At 33.3% G+C, this 19,412-nt stretch overlaps 1 protein-coding gene and 1 long non-coding RNA gene across 16 annotated transcripts; one reads left to right on the forward strand and one right to left on the reverse strand.

Annotated features, from left to right (window-relative positions):
- Positions 1–2,456: 2,456 nt before the first annotated feature.
- On the reverse strand, positions 2,457–11,632 carry LOC110929876 (serine/threonine-protein kinase EDR1). The gene is made up of 13 exons (XM_022173061.2): positions 11,097–11,632; positions 10,115–10,555; positions 8,648–8,751; positions 7,124–7,950; positions 5,261–5,301; positions 5,037–5,105; positions 4,849–4,949; positions 3,915–3,993; positions 3,738–3,836; positions 3,511–3,579; positions 3,344–3,393; positions 3,019–3,195; positions 2,457–2,919 (listed from the first exon to the last, which is right to left on the reverse strand). The coding sequence occupies exons 1-13, from the start codon at positions 11,463–11,465 to the stop codon at positions 2,823–2,825; spliced, it is 2,523 nt and encodes an 840-aa protein (XP_022028753.1). The 5' UTR covers positions 11,466–11,632; the 3' UTR covers positions 2,457–2,822.
- Positions 11,633–15,233: 3,601 nt separating this feature from the next.
- LOC110929877 lies at positions 15,234–18,647 on the forward strand. 15 transcript variants are annotated; one of them, XR_002587477.2, is made up of 8 exons: positions 15,238–15,661; positions 15,773–15,899; positions 16,067–16,165; positions 16,249–16,384; positions 16,462–17,586; positions 17,661–17,709; positions 17,790–17,820; positions 17,992–18,647. It is a non-coding gene; the product is annotated as an uncharacterized LOC110929877 (long non-coding RNA). The 15 variants fall into 15 exon arrangements; XR_002587472.2 differs by having other exon boundaries at positions 15,239–15,661; positions 16,100–16,165; positions 16,240–16,384; XR_002587473.2 differs by having other exon boundaries at positions 15,239–15,661; positions 16,100–16,165.
- The last annotated feature ends 765 nt before the right edge of the window (positions 18,648–19,412 follow it).

Here is a 19,412-nt window from a genome sequence, read left to right on the forward strand (position 1 = left end):
ACAACCTGCTATTTCATCAAAATTAATCACATGTGAAATTGAATTACCACATGCGAAATTGTTACAAAAAAACAACCTTCTATTTCATCAAAATTATCACATGCGAAATTGAATTAACACATGCGAAATTGTTACAAAAAAACACATGCTATTTCATCAAATTTATCACATGCGAAATTATTACAAAAAAAAACATGCGATTTTCATTGCGGGAAGATGATCGGACGGTTGAGATTGTAGCGTACGTAATGTACGATAAGGAAATTTGTACAGTACCCTTTACCTATATATATATATATATATATATATATATATATATATAGGGTGGGGTTCTATAGTGAACACTAGTGTATTTGCGAACTGAGTGAACAAATCCTGGCCATTGATCTACACACGTGTATGGCCAGGATCTCATCATCAAATCGTAAAATACACTAGTGTATTTCAACATCAAATCCTGGACATTGATCTACACACGTGTATGGCTAGGATTAGTTCACTCAGTTCACAAGCTACACTAGTGTTCACTCTTGAACCTAATCCTATATATATATATATATATATATATATATATATATATATATATATATATATATATATATATATATATATATATAGGGTGGAGTTATTGTAAAAAAGACCAAAAGTGTGAGAAAGGTAAGAAAGAATCTCAACCATTAGATCTAAATTAAATGAAAAGGGTATGATTGTAAATGTATTAACAAATTCAAATATGGTAATCCTTGATTTAAGGATTTGGAGAGAGAAAAACCTGGATTTTAGGACTTATAACCGTCCATAAATATAACACCATTCAGAGCATGTTCATACATGGTGTTTTAAATATAACACAATTCAGAAAATATAACACCATTCAGCACAAAAATAACACCATTCAGCACAAAAATAACATCATTCAGCAGTAAATAAAAAAACACCATTCAGTACAAGAATATAACACAATTCAGTACAAAAATAACACCATTCAGCACAAAAATAACACCATTCAGCAGTAAATAAAAAAAACACCATTCAGTACAAAAATAACACCATTCAGTACAAAAATAACACCATTCAGCACAAAAATAACACCATTCAGCAGTAGATAAAAAAATCATTCAGTACAAAAACAACACCATTCAGTACAAAAATAACACCATTCAGCACAAAAATAACACCATTCAGCAGTAAATAAAAAAACACCATTCAGTACAAAAATAATACCATTCAGTACAAGATATAACACCATTCAGTAAAGAAAAAAATAACACCTCTGTATCATCTTCTCCACTTCCGGCACCACCACTGGCACTTCCGGCACCACCACTGCCGCACCACCGCTGCCGATCCGCACAACCACTGCCGCTGCCCGCTCGCCGTCGCCACTGCCGCTCGCTGTCGCCGCTGCCGCTCGCCGTCGTCGCTGCCGCTCGTCGTCGCCGTTGTTCGGTCGATATGGAGGTTTAGCGGCATTAGGGTTTTGAAATTGTAGGGAGAGACATAAATTGTACGATCAATTGGAGAGAGAGATCGGAATTATAGGAATTTTGATTTACAGTTTCCTATTTTGAATGGATATAAAGACTTTATTACCCCTATAATTTTCAATTCAGTCCAAATTAAGAAAAATATTTTACATTTTGGTCCCTATTGATCTCAACCATTAGATCAAAAGATCTAATGGTTGAGATTCTTTCTTACCTTTCTCACACTTTGGGCCTTTTTTACAGGATCCTCTACCTATATATATATATATATATATATATATATATATATATATATATATATATATATATATTGTGAGTGAAGGATGATGAATAGTGATTTTAATTTTATAATAATATATAGCTTTTTATAAATTTTTTTTATTTTTAATAACATATTTTTAATTATTTTTCCTTTTTTAAAACCATATATTCCCTATACCGTTTTTTTAATAATTCTCTTTTCTTTTTTAGAACATATATTATTGATTAATTTGATATTTCTTTAATATTATACGTTTATAACTTTTTCTTAAAATATAAGTACGTAGTTATGATTGATTTTTTCCCGGACATTCCGTTATAAGTTTTGTTAAAAACAAAATTGTACTTATAATAAAATATTTATTTGGTATCATAAAATAGTACGATGATAAACTAAACCATTCTAATGGTTTAGCTTTGTAAACAACATACTTTATTTTCAAATCATGTTTGTTTTACATTATCATTTTTTCGGTTTCGCCGCAACACGCAACGATAAAAAAAACTAGTTAGAGTAAAACCTCAACCTGATTGAGAGAAATGAAAATTAAATTCACCTGATTATAATACATAAGATTAAAGAAAACGACATAGATTTCAATTAGATGCAACATTTATATATCCATTACTATAGTGCGACTTTCTTTGATATTTTAAAATCTTAATATTCTTCATGTTTGTTTTTCAGAACATTGACTATCATATTTATGATTCATTTGAGCATGAAAATGTGACAATTTGTATTCATAGATTCCTCAGTTAACCCTAGAACATTTCAATCGCAAATAAATAACGTTATCGTATGTGCTTCACAAGAACAAAGAACTAGGAAACGACACTTTTGCCCCCCTTTGTAACTGCACTTGCCACAACAATGGAGTCGAGGTTGTGGTTTGGCTGTGTGCTTGGTCGTTTCGATTAAACCAAACCTACACTTCCCAAACCACACCTTTTGCCTCTTTTTTTTTTTTTTTCTTTTTCTTTCATTTTTTCCTTTTCATTTTTTTTTCAATCTACAACAATCTTTGCTCTCCTTTTGAGCCCCCAATGTATAGACATACAAGAATAGTGTTATTAACTTGTTTGGTTTTTTGTTCTGTCCGTTGATAGATGCCTGAGGCTTCTTAGCCGGGAAATGATCTCTTTGAATGATGGTCGGGATTGTGGTTCCCTACATACACAAACAAACAAAACCTCGACGTCAGTAACTATCTTGCAATTGAAAAAATATAGAAAACGACAAGATTGGTTGGCTGAAGAAGCGACGTACAGACGCCAACAATCAAGAATTATTTGTGCAGCCGCAGGATCAACGTGTTCTGGAATGTCGAGATGTCTGAACTGAAAACCAACAGCACCAACAACCTGCATTGAGTTCATCTCCGTCCAAGGTATGCGCAGAGTTGCTAACTCCCATAGAATTACACCAAAGCTATATACATCGCACCTGCACACCACCCCAAACATTATTCAGCAACAGATAGGCTACAAGTCAAAATGGATATCTAAATGTAAATCATAACCCGATTTCCAAATCAACCTGTTCTAATTTTAAAGTTTTCTGTCTATGGAAATATTAAAATGATGAAACTTACTTCTCATTGGATGGTTCGTTCCTCAACACTTCCGGTGCCATCCATTCAGGCTGCAATGAAATGGTATGCCATCAATACTTTCCTCAAAATAACTACCGCTGGTTAATTTTTTATTTTTTATTTTTTTGTTTCTTTTTTTTTTTTTTTTTTTTGTAGGGAAAACTTACAGTTCCAGCTGTTGATTTTGAAGACAGAAAGGTATGGTGTTTCATTCTTGACATCCCAAAATCACATACCTGCATACATTAAATAAACAAGATAACAGCATGTTATAACTTATAACATATAACTTCACTACATATGCGATCGATGGCTGCATAAAGAGGTTATAATTCTATGTTTTGAACTAGGGACACGGCTACAAGTTAAACATTACGCAAGAAAAAGAACCAACCTTAACAACCCAATTTTTATCAACGAGAAGATTTGGTGTCTTCAAATCCCGGTGCACAATAATCGGATTGCTAGTGTGCAGATAGTTCATTCCTTTGGCCTACAAGCAATTACCATAATTACTACAAAATCAACATAAGAGGTAAAAGTCGAAGCATTATACTGGATAAAAATCTACCACGTCAAGAGCCATACGCATCCGCCTCCTTTCATCAAGCTGAACATTAGAGCGATGCAACAACTTAAATAAACTACCCCTGCATAGAAACATCTAGATAAATGAGACAACATGAGAAATGAAAAATATTTTCAGCCAACAATGCATTTAAGAAACTTAGAGATTCACACAAACACATAAATAGGGTTGAGCATGGTTCGGTTCGGTTTTATAGTAAGTTAAAAATCGGTAACCAAAATGTTCGGTTTCGGTTTTTTCGGTTTTAGCAACGGTTCAGTTCGGTTTTTTGGTTTACTCGGTTTTTGGAATAAAATTGCATAAAATTCAAAAAATTAAATAGTATAATCCAGAATTTAAGAATATTTCTTAGATGTCTACATTTAACAATTTAAGTTATTATATATTTAACCTTTTTAATTAATATTGTTCACATAAACCTAACCTCCTAATCTAATTTTATGTTTCTCCGAAGTTTTTGTTAAGACATTTTCTTTTATAACACTTTGAAAATCATTTTAAATTTTATGCTAAGTTTTGTTATTTCTTGTAGGCAATAGACAATTTATTTCATGGATAAATAAATATGTTAATGTTTTTATTATAAATTCTTAACATTCAAAAATAACATTAATAATTCCTAAATTAATATCTAACAAACATTAAAAAATGATTTTTTTTAGATTATTTGGTTCAGTTGAATTTTTGTTTTTTTTTTTTGGTTTTTATAAAATGCAAAACCGTAACCGAACCGTAAATTCTGGTTCGGTTTTTTTCAGTTTTTTGTGCGGTTCAGTTTTTTCGGTTTTCTGCTCACCCCTACACATAACTGACTTAAACTGGCATGCAAGTAAATGAAACTTGACCGGTAGATATTACTGACAAGTGGCTTCATATAAATATCACACAAGGATAAAAACAGAAGCAAAAACTCAACCTAGGTAGAAATTCGGTGAGTATGGAAAGATTTGGAGGACGAGTAACAGCTCCCATGAAAAGAACAACATTAGGATGTCTCAATCTCAACATGATCTCCACCTACAAAACAATGAATCAAATCCTCATATAGAAGAAAACCAGATTGTGACAACAAAAAGACAAAAGGAAAGAGCATCAGGCACTTACTTCACCTTTAAATTGGGTCAGTGCATCCCCTGAAATATCTTGGTTCATGAACTTCTTCACCGCAACCTCCTGTAAGCAAGCATGATCACTAGATAAGTTTACTAGAACATGGTGACTAATTAATCAACTAAAGTAAAACATTTCAGCAACACAATGTATAAAAGTATTACAAGCATTGCAACGTTAAATACAACAAAATAATAGAGGATTTGAGTGTGTCTTACGGTTCCATTCCATTCTGAACGATAAACCTCACCATAAGAACCTAGAAGAAAAAGAATAGAATGACATATTGTGAGAAAAATATTAACAAAAATAAAATCATGTTATTACAGGGTAGAGTTAGCCTACAAAGAGTGCTTTTTCCTAAGAAGTCTAAGAAGCATTATGGATCATTAGATTGTGATGTTGGATGGATGAGATTGATTAGTGGCATTTTTGTAAATTGTGGTTTACTTTTATTGATTGATTTAATGGCATAGAGGTACAAATGTAATTTTGGTGCCTTAAATTCAGAAACCCACATGCAACTTCCCTCCATATTTTTAAACGTTAACAAGCATTTTTTATTTTTAATAGAGTTAATTGCTCGGATGGTCCCTGTGGTTTCACGTTTTTTCATGTTTAGTCCCCACCTTTTGAAAATAGCAGGCATGCTCCCTATGTTTTGTCGTTTTGTTACTTGGATTGTCCCTGAGTAGATGTCAGTTAGTTTGGAAATAGCAGGTATGCTCCCTATGGTTTGTCATTTTGTTACTCGGATAGTCCCCAACATGCTATTTTCAAAAGGTGGGGACTAAACATGAAAAAACGCGAAACCACAGGAACCATCCGGGCAATTAACTCTTTTTAATACGAGTACCATATTGATGTATAAAAAAATTAGTTTCAACTAGGTGTTTTTAGTCCATGGTGTTTTTCCATCTGTTTATCCAATGGTGTTTCATTTGTAGCAAGTACATGGTGTCTATGTTGTCAAAAGCGCAAAAAGCGCGCGCCTAGGCGACCGGGCGCAGCGAGGTGCACATATAGCGCCTGGTGGCAGCCTAGGCGCAAAAAAGGGTTTTTTTGAAAAAAAACGTCCTGATGCGCTTGTAGAAAACCAGGCGCAAAAAAGGGTTTTTTTGAAAAAAACGTCCTGAGGCGCTTGTAGAAAAAAAAAACGAAGCTGAGTGCGTATACAAAACTGCCTCACGCGATTGTAGAAAAAAAACGAAGCTGAGTGCGTATAAAAAACTGCCTCACGCGGGCCCGGGTTTTTCGGAGCTGCATTCGTGTCCGCAGGTGCGGGCACGCATGAGTTCAACCAAATTCCAGCTCAGAAACTCATTTTTGCACCCCCCCCCCACCCCGCGCGGGTAGGACTTGTGGTAAAACATGTCATAAAGCTACAATAGAGTAGTAAAGACTTTACCTTATAAACAACCACTCACTTTGTCCCCACACCAATGTGGGACAAAGTATTTACCACCTTTTGAGACTTTTATTCACACCCAAAACTTACAACATATAAGTCCTAAACTTTTGCTACTAACTATTAGCTCCATGATCTTAAATGGCATATATAATAGTTTTTTTAATTTTATATGTGGAATCTTATTTATTTTCAAAGCATAACATATTTTTTATATTTTTTTCTCTATGTGCGCTTTTCTTATAAAAGCCCACGCTTTTTTTGCGCCTTGCGCCTAGGCTCCGGGCGAGGCCGATGCGCCTCGCCTGCGCCTTGCGTCTTTGACAACATAGCATGGTGTTTTATTTTGTATGTAACAAATGATTCATTATGTAGTGTTTTATTAGTAGCAGGTATATGGTGTTTTATTTTTAGTTAACAAAGGATACATGGTGTTATATTTTGCATATAACAAATGGTGTATAGTGTTTTATTTTGCAGGAACATGGTGTTTTTATCATAATTGAATAGTTGTCTAGTATACTCTTATACCCCTCACCAACTCACCCTTAATTTTAATGATTGTTATATGTCTAAATCTTATTGCTTCTTTGACTTTTTAGGAATGTAACGCTTTTTAGACGAACACTTGCCTGTTATTACATAAAATGAAAACAAAAAAGTAATATCTTACCAATACCAATGCGTGCTCCAATCTGAAGATCTTCCCATGGGATTTCCCACTCAACCTCATCGAGGCTAATTCCTTCCCTGTTATTGCTACCAGATGGATCTAAATTTTTGCTTTTTTTAATATTATCTGCTCTTGCCTCGTTTATCAACGGTCCACTAACTACAAGCTGAGAATTGTCATTAACGTTGCTAATTTCGGCTTCGGTAAACGATATAAGATTCTGCTCGTTGCTAGACACGCCAAAGGATGAGCCATCTTGACCACCAAAAGTCAACATGTCAGCATCTAATAAGTGAACTATCTCACGCCCTTCTGTTTCTCCCACTTCCTTGTTATTTACATTTATAAGTGAATCAGAAGATAACACCGCATGAAGTTTTTGAGCAAAATCTGGATGTTTTGCAGCGTTTATGACGCATTGCGATACGTCATTAAGCTGCGACTTCTGTGCAGATGATGTTCTTGTTCTTGTTCTTGTTCTTCCACCGTTACCGCCACCTGGCAGGCCTTCGTGTGGCCTAACGAGAGCCGGAAGCAGTTTGCCAAAATCGTTCTCAAACCTCTCGGTTTGTTTTCTCTCCACAGCAGTTCCACCTTTACTGCTCAGCTGTGAGCTTATAATAGAAGCTACTGCTAAATCTGAAGAGTCAACTTTGGTCAAACTATCGAGCTCAGCTGTAACTATCAAGGGATCGCTGCTTATATCAAGCAGTGGCACTGTATACCCAAAATTAGCACCTCCTGCTTCAATACTTTGAAAATTACAACATGGCACCTCAACAGGAATTAGGGTTCCTGGAGCACCCATTAGATCAATAATGTATTCGCTGCATAATTCAAACACGAAAATAAAACGTCAGTATGAATGTGCATATAACACACACCTGTTCCCAACACTAAAATGCAAAAAGAGATGAATGCTGCAAATGCATAACCAAGTTCAATTAAAGATTCAAAGGACCAGATATATTTGCATGTACACACGCATATAATTATATAACGCATACTTCCTATTTTTACGTCATACAAAAAATAATGTAGTTGATCTAATCCTATTTTTATGTCATACAAAAAATAATGTAGTTGATCTAAGAGTAAAATGCCATTTTCGTCCCTGAGGTTTGGCCACTGTTGCGACTTTCGTCCAAAGGTTTGTTTTTCCGCATTTGGATCCAAAAGGTTTGGAATCTTGCTATTTTCATTCAACTCGTTAACTCCATCCATTTTTCTCTGTTAAATGAAGTGTATTTCCGTCTTTTTAAACATTTTTAAATAAAAAAAACACTGTAAGAAATAGATTTCCACCTCTGTTGACTTTCTCCCCACACAAACCCTTTAATCATCACAAAAAAATGTCTAAAAAGACGAAAAAATACCCGACTTAACGTTAAAATATGAATAATTAACGAGTTGGATAGAAATGGCAAGATTTCAAACCTCTTGGATCCAGATGCAGAAAAACAAACCTCTGAATGAAAATTGCATTTTACTCTTGATTTAAAGAATATACATGAAAAAGCATACCTCCCGTTATCAAGCTTAATGAAGTTCACAGCCCCGTCATCAGTGCCAGTATAGTAGCTCCCTTTGACCAGACTACATGCAAGGTTGATCTTATCAGCTAGTACCTGGCATCATATTATAGTTTTTATAAGCATAACTAGTGTATAGTTTTGTCTATTGCACATCAGATACATGGCTTATAATATATATGCCAACGACACTCTCTTCGACAAAATAACTCACCAACGTCCGTTTTGGGATGCCCCTATATTGATTTAACATTTCTGTTGTGAAAATTTTGAATAATATCACCCTTTGTAGAATGTAATCAACACAATGCATTTTGTCAATCATTTAAAGGTAATTTTACATGCATGAGTAATAGTCTCACTTTGACTAAAGTCACTGAACAACGTATTGAATCAAATGTTGCAATGGCTTCATATTTGCAGATTTCCAAAGTAAGATCTTGAAGACTTAATTTACAAAATGAGTACATTGATTGATACATAATGAAGAAATATAGATTGTAAATGACACTTGACAGTGGCTTAATGTTCTAATATCATTTACTTAGCTTTGTCTGAATACACTAGAAGCAATCCAGGTGCCACATAAACTACACTTTCCGATTATCAGGCACTGTTAGTTTTGGGCACCACGGTATACAGATGAGGTGCAATGAGAAAACATATTATATAAAAACAAAAAGGGGAATTGGCCTGTAATAATCCCACCTAGACCTTATTGGCCATTAATAATCCCACCTCAGAATATTCCCCCCACGAGTCCCACCTTTCACCTATTTTTCCTACAATGGTCCCCCGTTAAAAAAACTTAACGGAGTTAAGCTTTTTTCCAAATTACAAACAGATTTTTAGGGCTTTTGATTAGAACGATGATACGAGTCCATTGATGTAAAACTTACTTCGAAATGGTGCTCCAAGTGACTTGATTTTGGTTAATTGGAAATTTAAACACCCGAATTGAAGCGCCGTTTTCATCGTTTGGAGCACCGTTTCGAGGCAAGTTTTACATCAATGGACTCGTATCGTCGTTCTAATCAAAAGCCCTAAAAAAACTGTTTGTACTTTGAAAAAAAGCTTAACTCCGTTAAGTTTTTTAACGGGGGACCATTGTAGGAAAAATAGGTGAAAGGTGGAACTGGTGGGAATATTCTGAGGTGGGATTATTAATGGCAATAAGGTCTTAGGTGGGATTATTACAGGCCAAATTCCCAAACAAAAAAGGCCGTTTTACTTGAAATACAAACCAAAACTCTTAAACAAACTGCCACAATCATATGCTAATAGCTAACTGAGCAACTTAGATGAAAGATGAACTACAGCCAGCATACAGACCTTATACGCATATGTAAGCATGCATAATACATCAAATTTACACCATACATAATGACAGATGTGTAATATAATCATACGTGTAACCAACTAGTAAAATAATATATTGAGATGAGATGAAAAAAATAACCTTGAAGAGTAAGGCCCTGTGACGGGAAAGTCCACAGTCAATAGAACCAAGAGGAAGCACAATGGTTTTCAAACTGTTCCTCAATTCATAACTTCTAGCAGTCCACCTTCTCAACATTTCATCAGCATCACTAACAGGACCACCCATATGTCCAACAACAATATTAGCAACTCTCTGAACCAACCTACTAACAATCTGGCTCATCCCCGAAGCCTTGCATTCTAATGAAATATTCGAAACTCTCTCCTCAAGAATCTGTAGCTCTTTATCAATCCTTCTGTCCACCAAAATAACCTCATGATCAACATCGTCATGAACAGTTCTCGCTTGAAGATCAATCAATGACGGCATTTTCCCTTGTGTCACCGCATTCGAAGCAATCCCGTACACATCATAAAACCCATCCATCACTTTCTCATCGTAGTTCACAACATTATTACTCTGCACATACCAAAAACGATCATTAATTCCAACACCACGGTTCAAAAACATCACTACTCTCCTCATACCAAATACAGTAAACAAATCCATCACTTTCTCATCAAAGTTCACATCCAAAATCCTTAAAACCTAAAATGTTAATAAAGTTATCCCCAACATTCTTACTATAATAACTCTACAATACTCTTTTTAGAATTCCATACTAAACAATCAATCTTCCAAAAGCCACATCCAATTTAAGAAACTTCATTACACATCTCTAAACTTAACACATTAATCTTAGTAACACTTACTATCACAATCAATTAGGTCATCAAACCTACAATATTACGACAAATAAATCACTGATCTTATTAATACTTATTCTTCACAATTTAACCAAGTCAAACCTATAAAATTACAATAAAATGCAATTACTAATCTCAGTAATACTTAATTTCAAACTCAATTAGGGCAAACATACAAAACTACAATATAAACACAATAACTGATCTTAAAACACACAATAAACACCTAAAACCTAAAAATTAGAATGTTTTACCCAATACCGAAGCGATAAAAACTCCACAAGCGATTCCGACGGAGAACATCCCAAACTCCGCTGCTTCGCCGCCTTAATCTGCGCCGTTTCCGCGTCAGGTTCACGCGCCTCCGCCGATCCAGACGAAACACTAATCGCAAGAGCAAGCTGCATCTGAAACTCCTCCTCGAAGAAATTGAAATCCACATCGGAGGAAACTGAAGTCGAATTGTTGTTAATATTCTCAACAGATGATAAATCAACGTCTCCGATTGCAGGTAGCGGTGAGGGAGGTTGCGGTGGCGTGTCGGTGGCGGATAAGCGGTTGTTGTGGTCGCTGAAAGCGCCGCCGATGTGGAGGCGACGGAGGAGGTGCTTCATTTTTGGCATTTTGGTGACTGATTCACATGAAGATTGAAGATTGTTGAAGGTTGAAGATGAAGATGAAGGTTGAAAGGGGGTATCGTTGTTGTTACACTTGTTCACCAAGCTACCGTGTGGGACGGGGAATTAAATTAACCGCTTCGTCTCTCACCTCACCTGGCTGATTTGTGGCTTTTGTTTAGGTTTTGGATGTTTTTAAATTAGACTTATTGGATAAAACAATACAATGAATGACGAATGACTGATTGTTTTTTTTTTTTAAACCGTCAACTAAATCACTAGATAAGAATTCTGGAATGGATTTAATCGAGGAAATACATCTCTATTAGAGTTAGATGCATACCTGAGCCACCAAGCCACCAGTTTTGAAGAAAACCCGCTTGCCCGAAGGCTTACTGCGGTAAAACCCGATTCGATTTGGTTTTGAACTGACAACCTCCAGAGGCCTAGTTCTAAACTTCATTGCCACCACTAATGTTCTTTCAAAGTAATGTTAGTAAAAGTTGAACTTGGAATCTTAGAAAGAAATCAAATAACTAACCACTAGATCAATTTTTAATACATGAATTACTAATCTATATCTATATCCAGTGGCGGATCTAGGATTCCGACCAAGCGGGAACGTTTTATAAATAAGCGGTAACGAAATCGAAAAAAGGTCAAATTTTTCCAAAATTTACACTAAAAACGTCAAAAATTTTCCGAACAAGCGGTAGCGGAGGCTACCCCTTGGTCTAATATATATCCGCCCCTGTCTATATCTATACTATATAATAAAAGAAACCATGTAAGGGACACATGACGCTCTATGAGACGGTCTTAGTTATTTTTTTAAATATTTATTATTATGGAAAATCAATCATTGATAATATTAAATTTAAAATTTCAAATTTGTAGAAGAGATTTTAATGATAAAGATAAAAATAACTGATAATAATATATTAATTATTATAATCACATATTAATTATTAAAATCTAAAAAAAATATATTAGCGTTTTAAATATTTATAAAGATAGAGATTTTATTTAATTGGTAGTTTTAATTGTGTTTATATTTTGATGATAAGGACAAGGATAACTGATAATCAATCACATATTAAAATAAAAATATTTATTTTAATCAACTGTTTCTTTAAAAGGATTTATTCAATACATGTAGAACATATATATTTTCATACATCTGGTATATTTAGAATTCTACATTTAATAAAGGATCATATTATCCCATTTTACACTCTAATGAAATAATAATATTAAATCATAATATCCAACTTATCTCTTGTACATTTAATACTTTTTACTAAAATATTTTTTTCTTTTTTTTCTGTTGATTATCCAACATCAGGTAATATGTAAGTTTCTAACCTAATAATAAATAAAAAACAATGTAAAATGTTATAAACCATGTAATACACAACTCTCTAATCTAATAAAAAATAAAGTGAGATGTTACAATAAGTAAATAGTACCTCAAAGTGCATTTTGTTATAAAACACATCTTGATGACTAAATGTGTTAACGGATTACATTATTCGTGTAAGACATGTGTTTGTATTACACGGGTTATATAAATGTAACTTTTTATAGTAAATAATAAAAAAAAATTATATTTTTCAAAACCCCGCATTTTAGACTTGTTGAATAAATATAATTTTGTATATCAAATAATAAAAAAGTTATATTTTTAATAAATTAGGATAACATTTAATATTAATTTATTATTTATATATTTGATATAAGATAAGTAAGAAAGAGAGGTATTTGTTTTAAAAATATATTAAATTAACAATTTAGATTTGAGGATAATATTTTCTTAAAGTATGATAAGATTTAATATTAATTTATTATTTATTTATTTAGTTAGTATAAGATAAATATAAATTTGAGGATACCTTCAATGAATGACACGTGTCCAAAAAGTTATATTTTTAATAAATTAGGATAACATTTAATATTAATTTATTATTTATATATTTGATATAAGATAAGTAAGAAAGAGAGGTATTTGTTTTAAAAATATATTAAATTAACAATTTAGATTTGAGAATAATATTTTATTAAAGTATGATAAGATTTAATATTAATTTATTATTTATTTAGTTAGTATAAGATAAATATAAATTTGAGAATAGCTTCATTAAATGACACATGTCCAAAACATGATTTCTTTTATTATAGTAGATAACTAAATATGAATTTAATTTAATTTAATTTAATTTTTATACCGTTCAAAAGAAAAGAACTAACCTTTCCATCAAAATATATTATATTGAAACCACCATTGTCACAAAGGGTACTCTAGATATTTCCTGTAAATGCAAAACAAAGACAGAGACATTTACATACCATGTTGACATAAATGAGTTAATATAAATGTAACCCATCAACTCGTACATATTAATTAATGTTGTAGAGTTCGATAAGACGGCTCTAATGTCGGTTGAATGAGGTCAATCAGAGTCTATTTGATACCCTTTGTACGACTTCTTATTTTTTGAATCTTTGTATTTGATTCTAAACCTATTATTAATATTATTGATAATAATTTTAGTTATATATGTCAATAATAATATTATATATATATATATATATATATATATATATATATCAATAATATATTTAGTCTAACATATTAATATTATTATGAATTTCGAAACTTGTTTAGCTAGGATTTAAGATTCTATTGAAGTTTTAGTTTAACAATATGTTTTTGAATTAATAATAAGAATTTGTATTAGATTAGATTAAATATTATTATTATTTGTATTAGATTAGATTAAATATTATTATTATTATTAGTATTATTAATAATTTTAATCAATTAAATGAGAGAATGACAAGTGTCTCAAAATAGGTTTCTTTTATTATATAGTATAGAAGATATAGAAGATTTTGATTTGTGGATTAGGTTTTTGAATAGAATACATATATTTTATATGCATTATTTTTCTCATGGTTATGTATATTCGAATGAATCAAAATCTAAGTCGAAACGGTTATCCAAAAAATCCATTTAATGAGCACCACTAATTAATAATCTACAACTATATAAAACATCTTTTAATGTTAAATTTAGACTAAGAACATCTGTAGTGGAGTATTATTTGGACATTTTTTGTCTAAAAAACGCCTCAAAACGCCCGCACACCACCCCAGGGGTGTTTTTCTTCAACAATTTGGTTGGGGCGTGCAAAATAAAACGCCTGATGGAGATATGGTTGGCCAATCACAGGTAACCTTTTTTTTCTTTGGCCAATCACTTTTTTATGGTTTTTTTATTTATTTAATTCTTTCACCCCTTTTAACATAATGTTCACATCCCCACTATACCCATTTTAGAAAACGCCCCATAATGACTCATTGGTGACTGGGCTGCCACATGACATAAAATGCCCAAGGGTATGGACATTACCACTACACATGGTCTAAATTTATGAAAAGTTATTTAATGTTAGACCTAAACTAGATATATGAAAAATTATAAAAAGCCTATCGTCTTCAGGGGCGTAGGAAGATAGAGACGTATGTGTTCAGCCGAACCCGTACCAAAAAAAAAAAAACTAGTGTTATATATACGTGTATTTTGACATCGAACCCGTAGAAAAAGTTGATATTTAATGATAGACAATCGATCGTTCGCCCCTCAAAAATTTCTGAACCTATAGAAAAAAAAATCCTAACTACGCCACTGATCGTCTTAGTTTAGGAAAGTATAGGATCGAGTCATATATACTACGCGTTCTAAATTATATATATATATGGAACCCATTAAGTGACGGTTACCTTTGAAATCAATATCATCCGTTCGATCATGCTGAGATTAAATCTAGGCCGTATAAACTCTTCATTTTAACCGCTGTCTTGATAGTTCTGAGCGGTTACTTGCAGCTAGCATGTTTTTCTGTCCATGTTCCTACATAACTGAAGAGGTGGTTTTGACGAGTGGATTCAAATGAGGTAATTGTAGGCGACGTGGGGAAATAACTCACAAAAAAACTGCTATGGTGGCGGTTGTGAGCGGTTTCTTGCAGTTTCCATAGCTGGTGGTTATCTCCATCTTTCTCTGCCCACGTCGTCGATAACCTCATATACATTTCCTTCAAATACCCTTCCTTTTGTAGCAGATCTGATATATGCACACAGTTGAGCTTTCTTCTATCCCGATCTCAAACTTCAGTCAAGCATTATTCCATCGCAATCTGGTAAATATTAGATTTAAATTAGGGTTTCTTATGATTATAATTTTTGTGTTTGTGTTTTAAATTGGATGAAATGGCCAAGACCTATTGTAAATTCTTCTACTGTGCCACCAGATTTCTCCTCAAATTCCTATCCCTTTTCTCCATTCATCAAATATATGTCTAAGCTCAGCAAAACCACCACAAATGGCGTTATCCTGCAGCGGCTTAACCTTCAAGCTCCATGTTCTAGAGTGGTCAGGTATGTTCTCTGTTTATGATTTTCATTTTAGACGATTTTTGTTTTATTTTGGATTAATTATATAAGATTTGATTTATCATTAGTTCATGCACATAGATTGTGTGCAGAGATGGTGTGATGAGAAAGGGAACACTAATTGCGAAATCTGTCTATATGTTATATGTTAGGTTAATACATCTATTCATGTTCGTTTTCTTCAGTTATTGATTTAATTTCCAATTTCATGATCGTGGAAGGATCGGATATGAAACCAGCAGACCTAAATGGTGAGTTTACTTCAAAAATGGCAATAATTTTCCAAATTGTTTAGTCGATATGTTGGCTAATCATTACATGAAAGGCCAATTAGGTGCCGGCAAGTTCAGGACCAAGATACAGTCCAAAATGGTTTGAATAATCCAAAATTCCTATTGCTTCATGGGATTCACATAATTTTCTTGAAATTGGAGTCTGTGATAAATATTACCTTTTGACGGCCCCATCGGGTATGTTTTCATTCAAAATTTATTGATCGTTGGTTTTACCTCATGTTCATATGATTAAATTTGCATATTTTATGTAGGGATTTTTGTGCAATGTTTAATCATCTTAGAGAGGGCCAGAGACATGACATGTGGTTGCCTATTCAGAACATAAAAATTTAAAGATTGCATCTTGCAGTTAGAGTTATTGAAGCTGGTGAAAAAGTATTTGAACAACCGTGTGATGGTGATGCACCAAGTGAATTCCAGAAAAAAGACAGTTCATGTAAATCTCTTGAAAATTCTAAAGAAATAAAGCAAATCATCTAGAACCGATTAATGTCGAACGGCAAAGAGAGACTAGCATATGGGTTCACTTCCCGGATGCTGATGTAGCACAAGTCTGGTTTGGGAGCCTAGAAAGAGGAAGAACCACGTGGTCCATAATGATAGTGAGTAAGTGAATGGTAACATTCAATCTGATCCGTTCCTTTAGTTTGTATGCAACTTGGTACTCTTTTATGGAGATATTGGGATTACCCGTTTTGACCCAGGTACACATCCATATCAAATGATTCAGAAAGAGTCTATAAACCTTTTAAATTATTCTATTTAAAACAATCTTGCAATTATATTTAACACACCAACAAATTATAATAGATTTTTTAATCCTGGCCCAAAAGTCTTCGTTGACCTGACCTGTTTTCTACTCATCAAACTAAATTGGCAGAGTTTTGACCCGAAAGTAACCACCTCTACTAATCTTTTTATCTATTCATCACTAAATTTTTGTTGAAAGTGACCCTTTAATTGAAATCTGAATGCATATTAATGATTAGTTACAGTTGCTCTTTGTAGAGTATTTACTAATGGATTGATGTCACTCATGGAATTGATTAATGGTTGATAGCTCTTAAAAGGTGCATATCTAAATATAAATCGAAGGATATGGACTCGATAGACATGCCGGTTGGTGGATATAAAGATTTGGACTCATCAAAGAGACTCAATACTCTTAGTTTTCTTCTGATGAAGTTCTTGGAACTGAGTAAGATTATTATACATACTTTTAAGAAGTTAAAAGCTTTTATATTAAGTTATTTTTACTTAGTAATTTAATACTTGAAAAATTTAATAAAAAAAATAAGAAATTGGATTGATGATCAAAATACTAAGTTTTTTTGACAAGAGAAAGGAAGCAGAGGATAAACTTTCTGTTGCAACAGGTAATGTATAAACTTTACTTTTGTTTTATTCATTTTATGTGTTGATGTTATTATTAATTACCTTTTGAATTTAGGGACAAAAGTTGGAAACAGAAAAGGTGGCATAAATTATAGGTGGAAAAGGTGCGGTAAAGCTTTTAACCTTCTTTGTTTTTACACATGCCTGTTAAATCGCCGACTTTATTTGATGATACAACTTATAGGTGGCTGATGGCATAATCAAACCTTTTATAGGTAAGGGGTCAATTTGCTTTATATCTCTTCTCAAACGTGTTAAATGGTTTAAACTGGAAAAAAGCTAAAATGTAAATGGGTCAAACGGTTTGAAAGAAAATCATCCATAAGCGTATTTTATTTTTTAACAATGCGAGATTATTATTGTCATAATGATATGATGTGTTATAGGAGGGAGGCGACGTTGGTTAAAGACAACAACAAGAGTATTCCAGGCTCTAAGAATAGTTGTTAATGATGAACTAAAGATGCTAGAGTCTTCTTTGTATGATTGCTACTGAAGTGTTACACCTGGCGAGAGGCTTGCAGTCATGTCGACTCACATTCTAGAGGACAAAATAAAAAAACAAACATTTCCCAACATCATTAACACCAGTTTAGTTTGGTTGACGAAAACAAAAATGTTAATTCTGAAAATGACGATGACAAAGAAACATGTGTCAAACAGGTGATCCATGGGGTTGGTGTAGTAATCCTCACAAAGAGACCCGTTACGCCTTCTAAAGCTGAAGAGAAACTGAATGTTCGTTGTAGTAGTGCCAAACTCCGGGTAATACAAAGACACCGAAGTAAAATCAGAGGGTTAGATTAGGAATGGATTATAAATCTTTATGTCTCTCATTTGGTAGCTTAGATGATGCCATCAATTTCAGATGTCAATTTACAGTTGGTAACTTGGATGCTTCTATCCAAATGCTTTGGGTGGTCTTGTACTTTCATATGCAATTTCAATATCTCTATATGCATTAGCAGTTAATGTAGGCAAAGACTTCTGTATTTACGTTTTACTTTCTACCTTGAAACATGAAAGTGTTAACGACTGTCAACTTGATGACTCATTTTTACTCGAACCTTGAAGTTACCCATTTTGACCCGTTATGACGTTATCCAAGTGACTAACCCTTCTAACCCGGCATTTTTGCTAGATCTTTTGATGATGATGATTTTGTTGAACATTTGACTTATGTATGGTTGCAGCATTGTTGTCATCTAGAAAGGTTTATGCGACTCTTTCAGTATATTAGTTATAAAGCCATATTTGATTAGTTTGTTGATATTATAGCCTGTTGGTTTGAAAACTCAAGTCTAGCATATTTGTAAAACTGGTCAATGGGTGTAAAAGAATTCTACACGATTCGGATGCTTCTACGTGAATGTGATTTAAAACGGTCAAAATATCATTTTGGAACAGAGGGAGAAAGTCTATTTTATGTATTAGTTGGTTTTCTCACATTGTATCATTTGTTGGCTTAGGTGGTGGTTAGTCGGTTGCCTCTGAGTAGTCAAAAAATTGAGGACATCACCAATAAAGGTAAGTTATTCTCATGTTTGTCTCTATTGTACATGAAGTATTTTTGGTTAGTGTAATGTGATCATCTCACACCTAAGAATTACATCTATAAATGTGTAGAAAAGGGGTAGAAAACGCAGCTGTAAATGTGAGCAAAAAATGAAAAACGCAGCTACAAATATGATTAAAAGATAGTATAAAACGGAGCTGCAAATGTGATTAAAATGGCCACAAATCGCAGCTGCAAATGTGATCGAAAAGGGCATAAAACGCAGTTGTAAATGTGATAAAAACTGTTAAT

Source organism: Helianthus annuus, chromosome 3 (genome assembly GCF_002127325.2).
Source record: "Helianthus annuus cultivar XRQ/B chromosome 3, HanXRQr2.0-SUNRISE, whole genome shotgun sequence".
Classification (NCBI taxonomy): domain Eukaryota; kingdom Viridiplantae; phylum Streptophyta; class Magnoliopsida; order Asterales; family Asteraceae; genus Helianthus; species Helianthus annuus.

What these genes read in the sequence shown, in the direction of transcription:
- LOC110929876 (XM_022173061.2), bottom strand. Translation starts at nt 11,465, where the DNA reads ATGCCAAAAATGAAGCACCTCCTCCGTCGCCTCCACATCGGCGGCGCT. An exon ending in TGCGTATGGCTCTTGACGTG is followed by an intron (nt 3,837 to 3,914) that starts GTAGATTTTTAT and finishes AATTGCTTGTAG; the next exon opens with GCCAAAGGAATGAACTATCT. An exon ending in ATAAAAATTGGGTTGTTAAG is followed by an intron (nt 3,580 to 3,737) that starts GTTGGTTCTTTT and finishes TAATGTATGCAG; the next exon opens with GTATGTGATTTTGGGATGTC.